Below are 21779 nucleotides of genomic sequence, written 5' to 3'. Positions count from 1 at the left end.
ATTTGATGATTATAAATTTTAATTATTAAATTAATAAAGTTTTTCATCTGAACTAGAATAGGGACACCAGAGTCAATAAACCATTTGTGTAGGTTGATTCGTAAATAAACATTCTTCGTGAGGCACGTAGGAATTAGAAGGGGGACATAAGAGTCAATAAATTATTCCTAATAGGTTGATTCGTAAATAAACATTCTTCGTGAGGCACGTGCTTGGCGGTTTTGCTTCTACCTTCTATAAATTCATTACCTCGAAAATTTTTCACTTCATCATTTCTCTCATTTCTGCTTAATCTTTTGACGAAAATCTCCACAGGTATTTTTACGCACTTTAATACTTTCTCCTACATTCTTCCCCCTTTTTTCCTCTTATTTTCTTACTCCATGCGAAACTTTTCATTCCTTTGATTCTGCTGGTTTTTTTTTCTTACTCTTGAATTTGGTATTTTGTATTTCTAATTAAATTTCTTGCTCAAATTGGATCTAGTTCTATCTTTTAATTTTCTTGTTTATGCAGCGTTTTTTTCCTTTTGTTTGTAAGTTTTTCCAGTCAAGTAGTACAGGGGGTTTTTTTATATATTTTCTTTGAAATTCAACGTTTCTAAGAAGCGAAATATTTATGTATTTTGTTAATTGAAGAGTATGTATCATAGTAAGAAATATATAAATATATTTATTTATTAATTTACATTTTTTTATTAGCATGCTTTTATCAAATATTTGTTTTGGTACCGATTTCTTGAGGTGTGAATTTTTAGTAAAATACATGTTCTTTGAGATCAACTTTTTGGGTTGGTAAAAAATATGTGAGGGTTTTGTTTTTGCTTTCATTTTAATGCAAATTTTGTCTAAAGATAACAACCAAAAGCTTGTGTTTTGATTCTTAGCGATTATGAATACCCTTTTAACTATAATTATGAGTATTATGTTTTTATTAAGCAGTAGCTTAACTTAATTTGTACTCGCTGCAGATCCATTTTAGATTCATCTATGGCTCCAACAGCAGCAACAGCTTCAGATTCAATTAAGCCTAGAGGTTTTTTTTTTTTTTTTTTTTAATTAATAACGTTTTGATGCATCTAGAAACATTTTGCATAGTTGATAACTTTTATTATTTGATTGTTGCTTCATATGTTGGAAGTCTGGTTTAAAAACTACACTAGCGGATTTATACATTTGATATTCATCAACTTAACTAAATATGTTATCGTACTAATTGAATAATGATTTCCTTATTTATACGTAGAAAGATGCGTGCCAAGTGTATAAACCTGCTTGTCGACTTGCATAGATGATAATCCTTTACTATAAATGCTTAATCCTTTACTATAAATGCTTTAGCATATAAAAAAATTGACATCATTTCGGGACAATAGATTGGTTGTTTCACTTTCCTCAAGACAACTAAAACTTCAAATTTTGGCTTGCTGATGGTTTGTTCAATGTTTTTTGTATATTTTGTACAGATGTTTGTGTTGTTGGTGTTGCACGCACTCCCATGGGTGGATTTCTCGGCTTACTGTCATCTTTATCTGCTACCAAGCTTGGATCAATAGCTATAGAAGGTTTGGTTGGAAAAACCTTGGTTCACTTGTTTGATAATTGGATTAACTTTTATATATTTAGGATGCTCTTCCATTTTTCTTAATTGCTATATATGTCAACTTGCAGCTGCTCTTAAAAGGGCGAATGTTGATCCATCCCTTGTGCAAGAAGTTTTCTTTGGCAATGTACTCAGTGCAAATCTGGGGCAGGCTCCAGCTAGACAGGCTGCACTAGGTGCAGGAATTCCTAACTCAGTTGTCTGCACCACTGTGAACAAAGTTTGTGCATCTGGGATGAAAGGTGTGCACTTTACAGTTTTAAGAGTTATTGTTTTAAAAACCTTAAATGGAGTATTTTTTAAATGAATTCTTCTTTTCTTTTCTTTTTGGTTTGGGCTATTGCAGCAACAATGCTTGCCGCACAGAGCATTCAGTTGGGCATCAATGACGTTGTTGTAGCTGGTGGCATGGAGAACATGTCTAATGCACCTAAATATTTGGCAGAAGCAAGGTTAGCAACTCTCTCCCACTCACGGTTCCCTTGTTGTTGTATTCAAGTTGTGTTTCTGATTCAGTATTAACATGCAGGAAAGGATCTCGGCTTGGGCATGATACTCTTGTCGACGGAATGATGAAAGATGGACTATGGGATGTTTATAATGATTGTGGCATGGGCAGCTGTGCTGAATTATGTGCTGAGAAACATGTTATTTCAAGGGAGGACCAGGTAATATGTTCTCTGCAAGAGTTACTTGATGAAATGGACTTTCTTTTCCTGGCTAGGAATTTGGACTTATATCTTCATGGTTTCTGCAGGATAACTTCGCTATTCAGAGCTTTGAGCGTGGTATTGCTGCTCAACAGGGTGGAGCCTTTGCATGGGAAATTGTGCCGGTTAGATATAATCTTAATATTAATTTTGAGCATTGTTACGTATATACTATCATGTATAACTAAATTTGGTACTGCACAGGTTGAAGTTCCTGGGGGAAGGGGAAAGCCATCCACCATAGTTGACAAGGATGAAGGTTTAGGAAAGGTAAACATAATTTAGACCCGTTTATCACTTTTTTGCACTTTGCTGCTTCCTTTTTCTTTCTTCTTTCTTAACATCTCTTTAAATTGCCTAAATAAATTACATAGATATTAGATCACTTGAGTAATGGGTAAATTCAAATATTGCTTTCATTTCAGTTTGATGCTGCAAAATTGAGGAAGCTGCGACCAAGTTTCAAGGATAATGGAGGCACTGTTACTGCTGGCAATGCATCCAGTATAAGGTCAATTAGTTAACATCTTTATTCACTTGTATATTTTGGGCAGAATTTCGTTTATGGCAAACCATAATTAGATTAGGAATGCTTAAGTTTAAGGCTCACCTCCTGATAGAGCTCTCCAATAAACAATTTGGTCATCCTATATTCGTAGCTTATTTTTTACTTCGATGAATCATTATTATAGGCCTCTTGTTGAGGGTTGTGCAATCATACAGTTGGCTGTTCGGTTCAAAATTAAGGAATGATTTTCAGTTTGACCTCTTAAGTCTTTCAAGGACATGATCTGGAGTTTGTTATTAAAGAGAAGTTGGTCTTATTGACAGTGATGGTGCTGCTGCTTTAATCCTAGTGAGTGGAGAAAAGGCACTTAAGCTAGGACTGCAGGTGATCGCAAAGATTACAGGATATGCAGATGCTGCTCAGGTACTTTGCACAACTATGTTTAAATTTGAAGATATGTGTTAGAGAAACTGCCAAATCAGAAATCTCTAACTTTACTTTTGACATTAAGTGTCATACAAGTTGATACTTACATGAGATTGATTCCAGGCACCAGAGTTTTTCACAACAGCTCCAGCCCTTGCAATACCCAAAGCCATTTCAAATGCTGGCTTGGATGCTTCTCAAATTGATTACTATGAAATCAATGAAGCCTTTGCTGTAAGATTCCTGTACTTTTTGTAAATATATTATTTTCTTATAGATGAAGCTGGTAGTTTTGAAATAATGCACCATTCTCCGCAGGTTGTGGCTCTTGCAAACCAGAAACTGCTTGACCTTAATCCAGTGAGTTCTCTCTCTCTCAAAAGCTTCTGCATATGTATTTTCAAGGTTGAACATGTGAATTGATAGCATGAATTGCTAAAAGTGAGATACATATGTATGCCATCTTGTGAAATAGTTCTGTGTTTCCCTTTCCCTAGTCAGCTTTTGCCAGCAAGAAAGTCACATAATTCATTCTTCCTAATCTCAAGTTTTCTTCCTCTTTAAACGGTTATAGGAGAAGGTTAATGTGAATGGTGGAGCTGTATCCTTGGGACATCCTTTGGGTTGCAGTGGAGCTCGTATCTTGGTCACACTTTTGGGGGTATTGAAGCAGAGAAATGGGAAATACGGAGTTGGTGGTGTTTGCAACGGAGGTGGAGGTGCATCTGCACTTGTTGTGGAGCTTCTGTAAACGTTTTTTTATGTTTGGGTAAGTCTCATGCATTATATCAAAGTAGTTATCAACGCATAATATTTTGCTCACCTAGCTTAATTTAGGCTATGTACATAGTAAAATTACAAAACTGTAAATGAATAGTAAATAGAAATTCCTAATCTGCAAAACCTGCATAAATGAATGATCTTCCCTTCAATCCAAGGAAGTGGATACCTGAGTTTGCTTTTAGCAAGGGTAATAGGATTTTTGAACTTCTGCGAATCAAATCAAAGCATTAATTATCTTGGTCACAAGATGTGAATGTCAGTTCTTTCTTTTCAGGTTCGATATATGATGTTGCGACCATAATCGTGCATGTGGTGGAAAAATCCATGGCGACAAAACACGGTTTCTTGTAGTGCAATTTTATCTCCTTTTCCTTTGTCTCAATTTTTGGTTTATTCTCAAATAAGTTAATAGTAATCCTTAATTAAGAAGAAATGTATGTCCAATGTTGTTCACTTTTTTCACCAAGTTAAGTTGTTGAGTTGGCGTGGGGACAAGTTTGATGTGGAGTTAATGATATAGGGATAGGAATAGACGATGATGCGCAACCCTATTAGTTGGTCTATACCCATGGCCACTGTAATTGCAACATTACTGGATGCTCTTAATTGAAAATTCATGGTTATAGGTAAGTGATGACGGTCCCATCCCATTATTAAACCAAAATCTTATCAAAATTTACAGAATGGTTGGCGGACAATTGATGTTTACTCTAATAGCCCGGCTTGAAAATGCCAATAGAAAACTCAACTGGCGATGGCTGACAACAGTTACGTTGAATTTTAAGGTTGATTTAAAAAAATACTATTCTGGATATCACATCCTAAAATGGGTGCTGAGAGAGGGATTATCAACGCTTCTTGGATTATTGCTCTGATTTGCTTGTGGCATGTTGTGCACATGGTATCGTTTTTATAAATAAGAAGGTGAAGAATGAGATGGAAGAAGACCAAAGATACTAAATATACCTTAAAAAGTGAAGAATGAGATGAAATAAGCCAAAAATACTAAATTAAATTTTTTGTAATTTTATTTTTTAGATATAAATTAAATATAATATAAAATAATTATTATTTATCTTAATACATTATTTTATGTACTAAATATTACTTATACATATTATAAGTATTATGTAATTTATTATAAAATCAATATGTATTTATATGAAGAATTAATTTTATCATAAATGGATGGCGTATTTGTCAATATATAAACTAATCATTGCATATCTTACGATATATACAATATATTTTTATATGTTCATAATGAATTTCATCAAGTTTAATTAAAATTAGGTGAGATCTAATTACACAATTTTAATGATTTTTAATGTAAAAAATTTATACGTATATTCTTTAAATTGTTTAAACTTAAATGACATAAAACTCTTAGAATTTTAGTTAATAACAATAAATTAACATGAAAAATACAAAAAAATTATTTAAAAATATATTCTATTAATGTGTACGTTGAGAGTTTATAACAAACTTATTTTTATTTATGTTATATAATAACTTAATCCTATTAATAAGTATAATATATATTTTTATTTTTATTTTAGATTTATATAATTAATATTTTATTGAAGATAGAAAACTCGATTCTAAAATAATCATATTTTTGCGTGTTATTCAAGGCTATCATGGAATGTTATGCAGACGATCTCTCCCTTGTCACTTATGCAATGGGCGATGGCAAATTGGCGATGGCTTGTAGAAAGAGAATAAAATTGGGAAAAGCAACCGATCATGATTTGTGGGGTTAGATAAAAGAATACGTAGACCTTATATTAATATTATAATAAAAGGATTGTATGAGATATGGATATTTGTAATTGCGCAGCTGCAAAATAATCAATAATTTTAAAAAAAGCAAAAAAAACAAAGAAGAGGTGGGTCCCCAACCACCAATCTGCGGCCCATTTGGCCCACCTTCCTCTTCTCTCTCTGTCCCTCTCCTTTGTCTGAAAACCAAAAATAATCAAAATCATCATCATTTAAAAAAAAAAAAAAAGAAAGGAGAGGAGAGGGCACAAATACCACAGCGACTCTCTGCATTGCAATCTCATCCCTACCAAAATCATGGCGGTAACCTCCCTCTTTCCTTTTTCTCCTGTTTCCTATATTATTTATTTATTTATTTGCAAACTCCCTATCTTTTCTTTTCCTTTTAAATAATTTTTGCCTTTATTATCTTCTCTCGTTGCATCCGCTTTCTTGTTATTCATTTCGATTTCTTCATTCATTTTTTAAATGAATTTGTTTTATTTCCCTTTTTGAGATGCATGTGAATGCGATTTTAGGTTTCGATAATTCAAAAAGATTATTATTTTCTTTCTCAGCTTTTATTTTTATGGATTACGCTTCAATTTTATCTATAATTTTTTATATTTAAATGTTTTTTACCGTTTCCTTTTATGTTTTGATATTTATTTTACCTTTTTGTTTTTAATTTCTTTTTTTAATTCTCAAATCTCAAAGGAATTTGATTGATCATGTTATCGAATTTTATTCTTTGATCTTTCTTTGATATCTTTATTTAAAAGTGAAAATTTATGAATGTCCTGTATGCCTGTATTAGGAGTACAAAGAATAGTTATCTCCGTGGATTATAGAGAATAACTGCATGCGGAAAAGATTAAAGTATACCAAATAAAAAATGAAGGATATGATGTCTGTTTGTCCGAGTGTCATTTCTGCAATGCTGATTTTAGCGTAGGAATAAGTGGTATGTTCATGCAGTGTCTATGCTTTCAATTTTATCCCAGCCTTGTTTTAAGTTGTATGGTTTCTACATTTTTTTTAAATTCCCTCAATGCTTAGAAGTAATAGTTTAGTTATGTGAAATTTTCTGTCTATTTTATTACATGTCAAGTTCATCTTCATGAACCAGCCATATTTTATCATATTTCCTTTCTTGAATGGACAAACATCATGATCTGGGGTTCTAGCATTTAAGAAGGTTGAATAATTATAATGAATGTATCAATTTGTGACAAGTTTGTTTGGGATGATGGATCCCTTAAATGAGCTGTTATGGCATACAGGATAAGGGTCGACCATTGCCAAAGTTTGGTGAATGGGATGTCAATGACCCTTCATCAGCTGAGGGATTTACAGTTATCTTCAACAAGGCTAGAAATGAGAAAAAGACAGGTGGGAAGGTTGAGTCACCTGGGAGAAATGACGCCACATATAAGCAAGGGGATGTTCTTGGAAAGCCTCAATCTGTAAGTACTAAGTAGTAATCCTGCTTATGCCTTATTTTTATTTCATTTACAGGGAAATTCCTCTAGTTTTTTTTTTTTTTTTTTTTGTGGGGAGCACTTTGTTCACTCCTAGAACACAATTAAAATTTATTGTCTTGAAGCATCACTTTTCTTACTCATAAATGTCTTCTAAAGGTTGCTTATGACTTTTCTTGATTTCTTTTCTTCTGGTATTAATTGTTTCTGTGCCTTGAATTTTTTCTTTTCTACTGACCTTGTTCATTGGTCATGCCCCCATTAGAGACTTCCTTTCCCATTCATCAAAGATGAAAGGGTCCTACTGTCCTACTTGGAGTGGATTGGTACTGCTCCTATCATTTAGCACTTAAGTAGATTAGTTGCTCTTAAACTTGGATCTGCTTACTTGTTCTTGTCTGTTCTGGGATATGTCAAACACTGTAATAAAACGGAAATAGAAGGATGAAAAGCGAACATCTCCTTCAATGGTGCATTCATTTGTTCGTACCGCCATTTTTGGTTGACTGTCACTTCCTGATTCGTACAAATGCCATCATGTGACATTCCTGTTTTCTTTTTTTCTTTTTCTTTTTTTTTTATATTCATCTACATTTTCATTTAGTGAAAAGAACAGAAAAGAAAGTTGACACTTTGACAACTAACGTACTATTGATTGTTCTTTGACGTTTTCTGAGGCTGATTAAAAATATCTCGCGTGTTAGTGCAATGTATTGTTTTGGCAAGTTCTTGTTGTCAATTGCTGGGACCCTTTAAGCAAGGGCAAATATGCATATGCACTGTTTGATTTTTGTATCTTTCAGTGAGGCTGCTACTGGTTAATGATATTTGTGGATTCACAATATTAATTTTTATTGTTTTGATGGTCTGAAATACAGCAGAAAAAATGGTTTTGCTGCATACAAGCTGCTCAGGTAGATTAATGAGGTGGCTCTTACAGCATTAAGAGCTTCCAAAAGATTTATCTACAGCAAGCCCTTACGAATGATCCAGAAGACTGGAGCTGTTTCAGAAGCTATGATAGGTCCTGCTGGAATCTTTTTTGTTTGCCACTGTGAGCTTTGATGATGATCTGGGCTTGTAATGAGAGAACAATGTTGTTTTATATTATGTGCTCTGATGGCTTGTTACTTCATTTTTTGCTCCCTACTTTATTTAGGTATGTTAGGGGTTGACGCTATTGTGTGTGCCATTACATCTCTGTATTGTTTTTGAGTTGATATGATTTTCTTGTGTGTAACTTCATATTTATGCTTAATGAAGCTCACCCATTTCTCTTGTTGTGTCCCATCTTAGCTCGTAAGACCAGTTAAAAACTTCTCAAAAAATTTTATTTCTCCTGAAAGAATTGGACTCCAAATACTTCTATTCTAGCTGCTAAATTGGCATGGAGCTATACCAATGCAATTTTTGCTGCAGCATATTTCACGCATCTCAGACAGATGCCAGTAAGATCATGCATTAAAGAGATTCAAGACACTACGAATCTTAGGACAAAATTTGTTGCAAATTCCTTTTTTTTTTTTTCAAACAAAAGAGATCTGCAACTTAAAAATAATAGAAAAAATTATAGATATTAAAATTTAAATTATTTGTTAAATGTATTTTTGAAAAGTGGCTATATCGACTAGTTGAATTAAGTTTCAGATTTGACTTTGTTGCAAATTTAGTATAAAGGTAAAGCTGCCTAGCACCATGGCGGGGTAATCAGGGTGCTTAAACCAGTTTTGATTCAACAATGTTACTGATTGGCTCAAGCTAGATACAGTGAGGCACTATTTCATTCAATTTAGCAGTTACAGCCATTCTGGTTTTTATATTTCTTAGAGAAAGATGAAGAACAAATTATATGAAAGAACGAACATAACTATGCTGAAAACTCAATGGGAACTACTGACGTTAAGAACTAAAAATGAATACAATAATTTAGCAGAAAAAGGGAAAAAAAAAAAAGAAAGAAGCCATCATTCAAAAACAAATTTCACTTATCCAGTGAGGCAGAAAAGAAATCGACATCTCTCTAATGCCGGAACATCCTTGAATTGCTCTCTGTAAAACCATTTCTAGACATTGTCATAACTCAGGTGGAAATGGCAACGCCATAGTCGAAGTAAAATTAGGTATAAACAACTGCTAGTTAAACCCAGAAACCACAAACTTCGAGCTTGCCATGCCAAAATCAACAAACACCCATGGCAGTTAATAGGTGTAAGAGGTTTAGACTCTGGATGTTCCAAGTTTTCGTTCAAATAAGCGTTTCATAAGGTAAACTTGAAGGATGCTCGCCCCAATAAGTGCAGCTGATTCAAACATTGCTTTGTGAATTGCTCGACGGCCCATGCTATCATTCACTGAAGAAAAATTATAGTGAATGTTTATTTTCTCGGCTTTTCCCAGGGACAGGATAAAAAATAAATATATGACCAGGGAAAAAGAAGAGCAAATAGAATGGCCATGCAAGTTTTATATCATAATTGTCAAACTAAAATAAGTCTGGTATTCATGGCAGCATATGAGCATAACTAAGATCCATTTCCTACAGGATGACATTTTTGACAGACAAGGAAGTGAAATGGATCCAAGTATCTTAAAAATTGCCAGGGATACATTCGCTAGAGATTCGGCCATAGATTGATAACATGGCATAACCATTAGGTCCATTACCACTTTTCGAGATAAAATATTCAGGCCCCATTTGATAAGAAGGAAAGAAAGGGAAAAAGAAGCAAAAAATTTTAATCTACTGGTTGAGCTACAAAATAGCACATGTTGTTATGTCGCTCACCCATTAGATTAAAACTTTTTCTTTCCTTCCTACTGTTAGATTAAGACTTTGAGGGATTCACTAGGGCAAAAAGTTCAAAAGATGTGAAATAGAGAGAATCTTCAAAGCTACCTATTGCTTGTCTGTCAGTCTGAGCCTCTATCCAATGCTGTTCGAATTGGATGTTATAAAGAGCTTCCTCCAACTTTGATATCTGCTCCATCAATGGAGTAAAATGTTCTGCAGACCATTGAAAGGAAATAATCATCTTACCCCTTTTAAAGGGGTTAAAAGGGAACAAAAGGAAGCGGTGGAACATTTAACTCACCATCTTTTGCATGCTGGTCGTTATATGCAAAATGCCCGATTTGTACATCAAAGTCGATGGTTTCATGATAAGGAGATTTGTTATAGAAGCAGAAACGGTAAATCCCTTTCTTGTGGACAACAAACTCGTATTTTTCACTTATCTTGTCACGAAAATCATGAACCTGATCTCCGGAAGGTCCCTTTATCTGATAATCTCAGCGTAGTTGACAAAGAATAGTTAATAATTAGGAATGAAGTAAAGAGCAAGGAAAAAGAACCAATACAAGCATTAGCTTAGCATTTTTAAAACCTCTATACGTTCATTAAAAATGCTAATGAGCGCCTTAACAACACTGGTTAATATGATGATTTCCAAAGCATTGAATGAAGAAATATCTTTATGCAGTAACCTTAACAAAGATCTTACATTCATTAGTTTAACATTCCTCACAGATTTGGAGTGTTAGCCCACCCAATATTGAAAACTCTACCTGAGATAGTTAATGGAGCCCTTTAACACTTGCACATGGGTCACTATTCGATGTTTCTCTTGAAAAATTGCTTTTATTCTAAAAAAAAGAAAAAATCAATCTAAAATATCTTGAGACGATTGTAGCCATAGTAAACTAAGTAGAGGCAGCAAAAGAAAAAAAAAATGCTATTAGAACTGTGTTGGCTATATTAATGGCTCTTTGAAGTAAAACCCAAAACAATGAAAAAACTAACTAATGCATCTCCTTATATACACACTAATACACATCGTCACTACCTAGAGAGCTTCACTTACTTTCCATACTTTACCCATTTTCATGACATTTACAAGCAAATTGGAGCAAAACCATTTACTTCCTATTGTTCTTATTTAAACCCATTATCAGTAAAACAAAGTTGCCTAGAATTACCACTATATGTCGAGTTTTTTAACTTCACAAACAGGTTTATACAATAGCTCAGATGGCATGTGAATTTAATAAAAATACCTAAATGGACAAGTATCAACCATTTAAACCTTCTTATGGCGCTGGAAAAACTCCATGCCGATGTATAGGATAATAATCAATTACAAAACATCCTCTAGCATATATTCAAGTAAAAAAAAGACATAGATGTAAATGATAATATCCACATTCACACAACTCTTGTGTGAATTGGATATTTCAATACAATGAACATTGAACAACAAACAATAAAACCAATCTATCCGATGCACGAAGCCAAACTACGTAGTTTCAAAAAGAGAAAACCCCAGAATTTGAAAAGGCAAAAGGAAAGAAGAAACATTACCACAAGATCGACGCCTTCGTCGCTAAAATGCCAAGGGGAATCAGCCTTAATCACGACGAAAGAGACATGAACAGTGTCACCTTCGAACTTGACGTCATGAGATAAGCATTCTTCTCTGTCTATCACAAATCTCACCCCTTCTGCTTCTTTCAAACTCCATAGAAACAAACCCACCGCAATCCACGCAATCTCAACGCTTCTGTTCCACCCGTTTCCCGCCATCTCTAAGAAACAAGACAGAACCCACAATTTAGATCGCTGGTTGTTTTAAACAAGGCCAGATCAAGATATAAGATTAAGAAAATTGTAATAATATTAACACTACCTAGGAGTTCTTTTCTGTCAAAAATCTGATATGGGTTTAACTATTTTGAACAAAAGAAATAAAAGAAATAAAATTAGCCAAATCAAAGAGTTTTTCGCTTTTTCTTTTTTGATTCCTGTTTTAGAAACCGGAAGAACAGAACTCTCAACAACGGTGTTTTTTTAAGAAAACTCAAACTGTTGAGTTTGACCGACTTTATCTAACTTCTCGTTGGCTGAGGTTTTTTCCTTAACTCTAGCCGATGTCATTTTTAAGCTCCGTTGTCTCATTTCTAAGGCTTGCGTGTCGAGATTTGATTGGACCAGACAGCACCAAAGCCAATAGAACGTATTCACGACTTATTAATATGAGCTTGGGTCAACTTTTTTTTTTTTTATCATTTTTCATTGAACCAAAGACTTTTTCATTAAATTTTGAAAAAAGAAATCCTTATTATATTATTATTATTTTTTAAAATTCTTAATTTATCTTTAAATTTTCTTACCTAATTACATATCCAATTAAAAAAATATTATTTATTTAAATTCTTTCAAACTCATAATTTTTATGCCAATTCATTCAAAAAGATAATCCACAAAAAAAATCTTTGCCAAACTCATTGAAAACAGTCAATGTTATCATTCTATATTATTTATTTTTAAACACTGTTTTTTAGCACCATATTTTTTAATATTATGTAAAAATAATCTTTTACAATTTGAATCAAATTTAAAAGTACAATGTAAATTACAGTATTACACCATTCAAAGATAATTAATAAATTGATCCATCATTTTAACTTGAATAATAAATTTGATCTTTATCTATAAATTCATATAACGGTTTTATAATTTTTTGTCAATTACATTCGTAATTTTTAAATTTTAATTTAATTTTTAATATTTAAAAAATTTTATTTGAATCTTTAATTATTTAAAACTATCATATTTTAATCTTTTAGTTTATAAAACTATTTAAATTGTTGGGAATACCAACTAATGCCATATCTCACATGATGATTGTTAACTAACATCTCATTTGATAAAAAAAAATCAAAATAAATTTTTTTACAATTTAAGAACTAAAGATGAAATTATCTCAAAATTTAATATATCTCATTTATATTTATAAAATATTAAATTTAAAATCATATTTTTATAATTTTGTTACAATATAATTCATTAGTTAGATTTTTTGTTTCAATAAAAAATTAAAATTTTAAATTTTAAAATAATAATTTATAATTTATAATTAAATTAAAATTTTTAAATTCTTTTTTTTAAATTCAATATCATTTTAAAAATAAAAAATATTTTTATCAAAAATATTATTTTACTCATAAATCATAATAAAAATATTATTTTTTATCTAAAAAATCTATTTTTAAAATATTAAAATCATAAGATTCTGAGTAAAGATTTTTATCCCCTCAGTATCATGACTACTTTCACGATGAACTTCTCTCTCTCCTGTAACACTCACAAGCAAAACACACAATTACAACAAAGAATATTTATTGCAACATTAAACAAGGACAAACCTTCAGATGGCCACACTTTACTCAAAGACCGCCGAGCACGCTCTCCCTACAAATAGGTAGAACATAGCATCAGTTATCTCTCTACTGCTATATGCTTAGACAAAAGAAGTTACCTGTCGCAAACGCCCCGCAAAACTTGGCTTCTGCTTCACAATTGAGCTACCATTGTTTTCTTTATGTTGAGTAACAAGGTTGCAAGCAAGATTATTACTAGTGCCAGAAGTAGATTTACACAAGGCTTTCTCTATTTTCCGCATTGCTATCTTCATGAAATATGAAAATTTTGGTTGTAACTCGGAAACCTGGAGAAGGCATATATTTACAACCCCCTTGTCTGTTATGCTCCCAACATTAGGACCAATGTAGCAAAAAGAGCAGGAAGGTGCACTCACAGTCTTCTTGTCCATTTACAATAGAATGCTTCTTATGCAGCACCTGAAAAGATAGCTCACTTTCTCAATAGAAATAAGAACACAACATAGATCTTTACATAAAATAAGGTACATGAGCACGGACCTTCTCTTCAACACAATGAAAAAGGGTGTCTGCCAAATGCGCATACAAAACCAACAGTATTTCCAACTATATCTCTTTAACGAATAAAATTTAAAATTTCAAGCTCTTAAAAATAAATATTAATAAATTTATTTAGGATTAATTAATTAAAATTAAAATTTTTCACTTTTTTATCACCTCCCTCTATATTTATTGTCTCTTTCCTTTAATTTTTTAATTCTTTTTACTTGATTTTAATTCTTTTATCTTAGTATTATCAAATTTTGTTTTGTTATTTTTAGATTTGTAAAAAGATCAATGACACATTTTATATCTTTTGAGTATCTAAAATATTTTAATAATAAATATATTTAATAATCTTTTCAAGACTTTTACATATCTGTGAGCTTTTGCATCTTCCAACATCTCTTATCTTAGATATTCAACTTTTAACTGATCATTATAGTCGATGGACAGATTTATTTACCTCATTAAATTATTTCCTTGTAGCAAGACCAATTTGAATGTCTTTTGTCAACCTTCATCCAAGTGATTGATTTGACAGATCAAGAAGAATCTAAATATTGGACTGCTATGTCTGCCGTTTTTTAAGGCAAATTAGTTGAATTTATTGCATCAAGAAGACGAAAATGCTTAAAGAAGCAAAAGCTCATAGATATGCAGAAATCTTGAAAAGTATATTAAATATGTTTATTGTTAAAATATCTTAGATACTCATAAGATATGAAATATGTCATTGATCTTTTTACAAATTTAAAAATGACAAAATAAAATCTGGTGAGACAAAGGTAAGAAAATTAAAATCAAGTAAAAAAAATTAGAAAATAAAAAAAAAGAAGCGGTAAATAAAGAGGGAGGTGACAAAGAAAAGAAAAGTTTTAATTTTAATTAATTAACCTTAAATAAATTTATTAATATTTATTTTTAAGGACTTAAAATTTTAAATTTTATTCATTAATGAGATATACTTGTATTATTCACTGACAATGTATAAAAATGATACACTGTCAGTGTATGAAATATTAATCCTTATCAAAAATAAAATGCATGATTTTAATTTTTCAATATTAAATAACCGTATTTGAAGTAAAAAAAAAAAAACAACAAAATATAGCCTTTTAATAGTTTCTTTCATCATAAAGAAGTAATATCAGAGGCAAAAAAAGGCAAGGCCTTTCTTTGAAAACACAACTTAGAACAAATAAAACGTGTTAGACAACGAAAACCCATTGAATGGTTGTGAATACACCACTCAATTTTCTCTTCACACCTCTCAACATATTTATTCCAGAAATACTCATATATAAAATACCAATTTTATTCTTTAATAAATTATAATTTTATCCTTTTTACACCCCCAACGTTTAAGATTCAGGAAAACTCCATTTTTAAGAGCTTCCGAGAGCTTTTTAAAGCTTTCGTAAATTCATTTCTGAGAAATACAACTTCCATTAAAAAACCTTTACACTCCATTCAATGTTTAAGACCCTCGAAAATTTATTTCTAAAACGCACGATTTTGACGAAAAAAGTTTCGCAAAAACTTTAATTTTCGCACAATTTCAGCTAAATTAATGAATAAAAATCTCGAATTTTACCAGCATTAAATGAAATACTTTAAAAACTTTTAATTTAAGAGTTGGTTTTATGGTTTTAGGGTTAAGTTTGGAATGAATTTAGATTGAAAGTGAAAGAATGAAAAAGAGTGGAAGGGTACGACGAAAAATATTTTTGTGGATGTTAAAGTAAAAGCATGAGAAGTTTGGAAAGGACCAAGAAAAAAATTGTACGGACATTTTCGACAATGGCGTCGTAAAGCGAATGTCGTAGTTGCCAAAAGAATCGGATGGACAAAGGCTCATGCCTTTGACGACCTTAAAGCAGTCAGGATCCTGGAGCTGGGCCGAGACCTTACGAAACCTTCCTATGAAGTCGTAATGCTCATCCTCGGACTTGAGGCTTTCGGCAAGGAAAACATTGTCGTGGTCGTGGGGGAAGTTGTCGTATTTTTAAAATATATATATTTTTTTTTCTATATCATTTTCATATATTTGAAATTATCAAGTCTATTTCTAACTAAACCAACAAACATACATATATGCTGCCTCAATGTTTGGGCAAAGACCATATTTTCTAAAATTTGAGATTTTTAGAAGCAACATTCATTTCCCACATCCTGAATATCATAAGAATGGCCGGTATTATTGAGTCACGGATCAATGTAAAAGTAAAGAAACGACAGATGTTTCGATGTGCATTATGAAGCCCTTCATCATCATCATTAAGGGGTTGATTTCATCGCAACAATTGCTTTGTATTTTATAAAAAAGTGTTTTTTTGGCTTAACAAAGAATAGCTTTCGAGGGTTTAATCGCAACAAATAAACATCAAGTGAATTATTAGCTGAGTAAGAATTTTGATATATATTTAAATTTTATCAGAGAATTTTAAAGATTTTGTTTAAAAAATTTTCTGTAAGTTTTATCTTTTCCCACATATTATACCGACTGTAATATTGTTTATCATAAATATAAAATAACATAAGATTTAATTATTCATTATTATTATTTTTTTAATTAGAGATTGTTATACAAAAATCTTATATCTGAAATAAAAAATTATTCAAAAGGTTTGATTAAATATAACAATTAAGGATGATAATCAATCTTTCCATTTTAACTTGATGTAAAGATCGATTGTCATCCTTATGGCCTTTTAATTTTTGGGTCTCCAAACTACAGTTGGGATAATATATATAATCTAATGTCAAGTTGAAATTTTCGGGGAAAAAAAACCCTTGTTCACAACTACAAAAATGGTTTCTCAGGGTTTGCTGCACTTCTACAGCAGGATTTTTCAGTCTTTCCCGACCCTGTGTTAGAATTCCACACTACTTGCTCATAGGATTTCTTCGAGTATCAAAATTTCCATGGAGATCTAATCAAATCCCAACTCAGACTTAAAACTCAGCGTCTCGTGATTCGGCTGCCATCATTAGCTTTTTATTATGAAAATATTTTGGTTTAGTGTTTTCTAAGGCTTTTTTTTTTCCGTAATTAATGCAGAAAATATAAATTTCGGTGGAATTTTATTGGACGGGGACTACCAGCCCAGCACACAAAAATGCCACGCCGCTTAAAAATCCAACGGCGCATCAACACAGTCAAAGTCAAATACATATGTAACAGTTATAACTTGGACTTAACATTTAATAGTGTCACTGTGAACTTTAAATTTTATATGCGAAATTAAAATTTTAACATTTTTTATTTTTATTTTTTTAAAATATCTTAAAAAATTGACAAAAATGTCATTTTTTTAATTTCATTTGTAAAATCTAAAACGTCCCAAAAGCGAATAAAATAATTTTTCTATAACATTATTAAATCCATGTAATAAAAGGTCTCAGTTTAAAAAATTATACTGAAAAAAACTAAATCTAAAATTTTGACTGAATACAAAGATTAATCACATAATTTGATCTTAATTAAAAATAACATTTATTTTTCAGACAAGGAACATTTATTCTAGTACACTCATTCTGATGTTAAAAGGAAATACTAACAATAATCCCAGGGGCACGATACCGGAAAGTACATGATACAACAACACATGAACATGAACGCACGCATCCCAGAGTCAACTTTATCCAACTTTCTATTATGAACTCACAAAGAAATGTCTTTACCAAAAAGTCCAGTTATTCCTTTTCCAGGGTCGCTTTGCTTCACTATCGACTCCCCAACCAAAACCTGTAACCAAACAATGTTATCTATATGTATCTACCATGCATAGAGAGAAAAACCTTTTAAATACCAAACAATTAATGCAATATGCTCAGAACATATCTGACTTACAGCTCTAACACCAGCTTCTTGCACGTAAGCAACATCATCTGGAGTAAATAGCCCTGATTCTCCTACAACCTGATGTGTTTAAGTGAACAATAGATCATTCAAACAATTTATGATATATACCAGTTGCATGGACATGCACTAACTTTATCTTTTAATGCATAGGGAAATAAATATGGAGAAGCCTCGCTTACAATTATATCTTTCTGATGGATCATTTGGCCACGCTCTCCTTCAAGAAGCTTCTTTGTGTTACTGATATCTACCTCAAATGTTTCTGAACACAAGCAAAGGGAGGAATTATTGATGCCTCATACATATTGATTGCAGTCTATACGGTCAAGTTGTGATAAACTGGTCAGTACTATTACTATTGGCATGGGGAACAATATGACACTTTGATAGAGAACATTATAGTCATAGGTACACGAGATATTTCGGAAATTGATATACATGAGAAAAAAATAATCCTAACACTTATTTAATGGCAAGTATGTTGGAGGAAAGCCGACACCTAAAAGGCTAATACCAATCAAGAATGTTTATATCACCCAAATATAAGCTACGGAGGACCAATTTTTCTATTACAAGATATAATATTTTATATGCATTATAAAACTAAAAGTTAATATTTGATATACTGTCTGTGTAAATTTTAACTTCACAAGTGAGGTTATGATATTGACATATGTCTCATTTCCTTTTTTAATTAGTCTTTTTTTTAATTATACCCTAAGAAGTATTTGTCATCCTACTGACTTTTTTTAATTATACCCTAAGAAGTATATGTCATCATACTGACCTCATTTGTGAAGTCTAAAAACTATACTGACAATGGATAAAATAATTTCTCATAAAACTAAACCTATCAAAAAATAATGTCATCTGCTTCCTACAACCACATGTAGGTTATATTATCATACTATTGTTCTAAAATAAGAATCGTTCAAAAAGTTAATGTCATTCACTTCCTAAAACCATATTTAGGTTTTGTTATCATACCCTTGTTTTTGAAATATCAGAAGTCAGATAAAATTCTATCTTCAAATTTAAAAATTTCAAAGATGTTAGCTATAATTTTTATTAAAATTCATTTTGGCCTTTTAGTTGGTGGCTGCAACAATCAAGCAACTTGCAACTCTCTCTTCAACATATTCCACATTTTGGTTTTGAATATAGTACTATAGAGGGGTGAATTAATCTTAGATTTTAGATTTTGAACTTCCGCCTTCCTTCTGCTTCACATCCAAGTACTTTGCAGCATTGTCTCTGGTAAGCCAGTTTTCAAAATATTGATTGTGAATACCTGTTATTGGGATCACATGATCTAGAACAAGGTTCTTAGGGGGTAGAGCATAAAAATTAACACACTTGTACACATTGTCAAACAGGTCATAGAACTTGACAACATCAAAAAACAAGTTCGAACAACAAGGATCAGAAGTTTCATGAGGCAACTCAATTAGCAACTGCAAAAACTTGAAAAACCTTACCAAGGTTACGATTATTGATACCAATAAGTTCAATACCCTCTATACCAAGAACACGATCCATTTCCCTCTCATCATGCACCTAAAAGAAAAACAACAGAAGCAACCATAAAGCATCTTAATATTGGAAAGAAATATCCATATATGAAATTTTAATAATATCAAACGTAAGAAGCTTGTAATGAAACCATGGTTTCAATTATGTAACTCATATGAGACTCAAATATGCTTTGCCAATTGAAACACAAAAATGGTCTCAAGAAGCTCAACAATTATCGAAATTCTACTCCCAAGTGAAATAAGTTTCAAGAACCCAAAAATCACCTCAACACTTCAAAAGTAATGGAACAAATATGATAACCAAAAAAGCTCTGTCTAACCTCTACAAGAGCTGCCAAACCAAGCATCTTGCAGATTTTAATCATGTATCTGATGTCAAGATCAGGCAAAACAGCAGCAATTAAAAGTATTGCATCTGCTCCTTTGATTCGAGCATAATAGATCTGCCATGCATCTATCACAAATTCTTTGCACAGTAGAGGACACTGCATTCATTATGAGGGTAAGATTTATACCCATTTACCAAGTGTATATATCAAGATTACAGAGCTGACTAACAAATGACTTATACAGCTGACCTTTACTCCAGCATTTCTTATTGCCTCCAAATTTTCAAAGCTTCCCTTGATTGAAGAGGAGGATAAACAGCAAGCAAAGGATTAATATACAGACCAAGCAATTGAACACAAAATCTTCAAAAACAAAAAACAAAAATGACTATGTTTACCTTAAAATACTTTTCATCGGTCAAAACACTAAGACAAGCAGCTCCACCCTTCTCATATGCCCTTGCAATCTCAACCTATTACAAGAAACGTTTATATTTGTATAAGACAAGCTACTCAGTAATAAAAAAATAGAATGATAGATTCTTTTAGTTCACTCTTTCTTGAAGGTTTTACCTTGATAGAAACATACTCTAAAATTTGAAACTTTCCTCCCCACCATAATTTCAAGAAGACAACCTTAATCTTTCAGAATATATATACTTAGATTATTATTCTATAAACGGCTGTGGAGGTAGAAAGTTGACACGTGTTTATTTGATAATGGATTAATTTATTAATTTTCATAAATATACAAAATGGAACATTAATAAATCCTCTAACCTAGCTTTTGCTTGTGGATTTCATAGATGTACCTAACGGGACATTTATCATCACTCTAATCTCATTTATGGAAGAATATCAATTTTATGAGAAATCTAGTCCCACTTTCCACATCGATATTTTAGGTAAGAATTCATAAGCAAGTTTAGAGGATTGATAAATGTCCCATTAGATATATTTATAAAAATAAATAAATAAACAGGTGTCAATTTTCTAACTCTGCAGTAATAATCCAACAAGTAATTACCAAAAGGAATCTAACTTTTTAACACTTATGCTAGGAAATTTCGTTTCAATAATGAGTAAAATAATTAGAAAGGAAGAACAGTTATTATAATTAAAAGAAAAAGAAATACTTTACAGGATCAAAATTCTCTCTGAGAATTCCTCTGCTAGGAGAAGCCTTCTTAACTTCAGCAATTAAACCAGGCAATCCAGTCCGCGAATGAGCCGCCTTAAGAGCCCCAACGAAATCTCTAGTCGGAGGTGCATTCTCAATAACCTTCTTCAACGCAGCCAAAGGTTTCTTCCCTTTCATCTTTCAAAACCGAAAAATCATTATCACCGCACGATTAAAAAAAAGGCAAAAGCCAATAAATTTAAATTAAATGAACACTATAAAATTACTTCGGAAACTTCCATATCTTTGTGCCAAACGATTTCTTCGAGAATGTTACGAGGAGTGTTACCCTCGTTCTGCAAACGGAACTCGAACGGACCCACGTAATGCAACGGCGGACCTGTCGGTGGGCGTCGCCGAATTCTTATTCCTTGACTGGCTGCGACTTCGTTTTGGAACATTCCAACTTCCCACTCCTTTACTTTTAAAGCATCTTCCTCCTCTTCCTTTTTCGGAGATATCGTATCCGACTACACAAAAATTTCAAAATAATAATAATGATAAAATATAAAATTTTATGTCTATTATTTAGATGATGATTATTAGTATTTTTATTATAAAACCTGATGGGCTCGAATGGCGAAAAAATTGGAGCGACGGAGAGGAAGATCCATTGAGGAGCGTCTGAGGAAGAAATTAGGTGGGTGATTAAAGGAAGGAATCGATTGGGAGGAAATTCCAGGAGTTGTTTTCAGGGAAATCAATCCCTCCATTCTTGCAACTGAAAAACCCTAACTTCGGCTTTTTGGCCGTGTAATTAAACAGTTGTTTTGGGAAACTGAGGTCAGCTGCTGCTGAATGTAGGGTTTTTTTTTTTTTTTTAGTTGTAGCTGAGTGGATTTCTTTTATAAATAAAAAAAAAAGCGTAAATTTTTTTTT

The 21779-nt window shown here is 32.0% G+C and overlaps 4 protein-coding genes and 1 pseudogene across 5 annotated transcripts; 2 read left to right on the top strand and 3 right to left on the bottom strand.

Moving 5' to 3' along the window:
- The first annotated feature begins 268 nt into the window (after positions 1-268).
- LOC111305536 (acetyl-CoA acetyltransferase 2) lies at positions 269-4659 on the top strand. The gene is made up of 14 exons (XM_022903174.2): positions 269-315; positions 971-1035; positions 1466-1564; positions 1671-1844; positions 1949-2054; positions 2132-2270; positions 2360-2437; positions 2517-2582; positions 2738-2823; positions 3144-3243; positions 3370-3480; positions 3565-3606; positions 3821-4015; positions 4304-4659. The coding sequence occupies exons 2-13, from the start codon at positions 990-992 to the stop codon at positions 3995-3997; spliced, it is 1224 nt and encodes a 407-aa protein (XP_022758909.2). The 5' UTR covers positions 269-315; positions 971-989; the 3' UTR covers positions 3998-4015; positions 4304-4659.
- A 1317-nt stretch (positions 4660-5976) lies between these two features.
- LOC111305535 (protein NOI4-like) lies at positions 5977-8559 on the top strand. 2 transcript variants are annotated; one of them, XM_022903173.2, is made up of 3 exons: positions 5977-6114; positions 7074-7256; positions 8153-8559. In XM_022903173.2, the coding sequence occupies exons 1-3, from the start codon at positions 6109-6111 to the stop codon at positions 8192-8194; spliced, it is 231 nt and encodes a 76-aa protein (XP_022758908.1). In that variant the 5' UTR covers positions 5977-6108; the 3' UTR covers positions 8195-8559. The 2 variants fall into 2 exon arrangements, with proteins under 2 accessions (XP_022758908.1, XP_022758907.1); XM_022903172.2 differs by having other exon boundaries at positions 8150-8559.
- A 585-nt stretch (positions 8560-9144) lies between these two features.
- Positions 9145-12095, bottom strand: LOC111305534 (transmembrane emp24 domain-containing protein p24beta2-like). Its single transcript, XM_022903170.2, has 5 exons — positions 11954-12095; positions 11629-11852; positions 10364-10550; positions 10168-10275; positions 9145-9622 (listed from the first exon to the last, which is right to left on the bottom strand). The coding sequence occupies exons 2-5, from the start codon at positions 11848-11850 to the stop codon at positions 9489-9491; spliced, it is 651 nt and encodes a 216-aa protein (XP_022758905.1). The 5' UTR covers positions 11851-11852; positions 11954-12095; the 3' UTR covers positions 9145-9488.
- Positions 12096-13410: 1315 nt separating this feature from the next.
- On the bottom strand, positions 13411-17166 carry LOC149512876 (uncharacterized; annotated as a pseudogene).
- A 285-nt stretch (positions 17167-17451) lies between these two features.
- Positions 17452-21725, bottom strand: LOC111305533 (indole-3-glycerol phosphate synthase, chloroplastic-like). The gene is made up of 10 exons (XM_022903169.2): positions 21464-21725; positions 21128-21370; positions 20862-21038; positions 20119-20193; positions 19970-20014; positions 19712-19876; positions 19335-19413; positions 18036-18118; positions 17845-17913; positions 17452-17739 (listed from the first exon to the last, which is right to left on the bottom strand). Exons 1-10 carry the CDS (start codon positions 21611-21613, stop codon positions 17656-17658), a joined length of 1170 nt encoding a protein of 389 aa, XP_022758904.2. The 5' UTR covers positions 21614-21725; the 3' UTR covers positions 17452-17655.
- Between the last annotated feature and the right edge of the window lie 54 nt (positions 21726-21779).

This window comes from Durio zibethinus, chromosome 21 (genome assembly GCF_047325235.1).
Source record: "Durio zibethinus cultivar Kanyao isolate XHJ-2024 chromosome 21, ASM4732523v1, whole genome shotgun sequence".
In the NCBI taxonomy this organism is placed as follows: Eukaryota; Viridiplantae; Streptophyta; class Magnoliopsida; order Malvales; family Malvaceae; genus Durio; species Durio zibethinus.
Note: the sequence above shows the minus strand (reverse complement) of the source record. Positions and strands in the feature narration are given on the sequence as shown.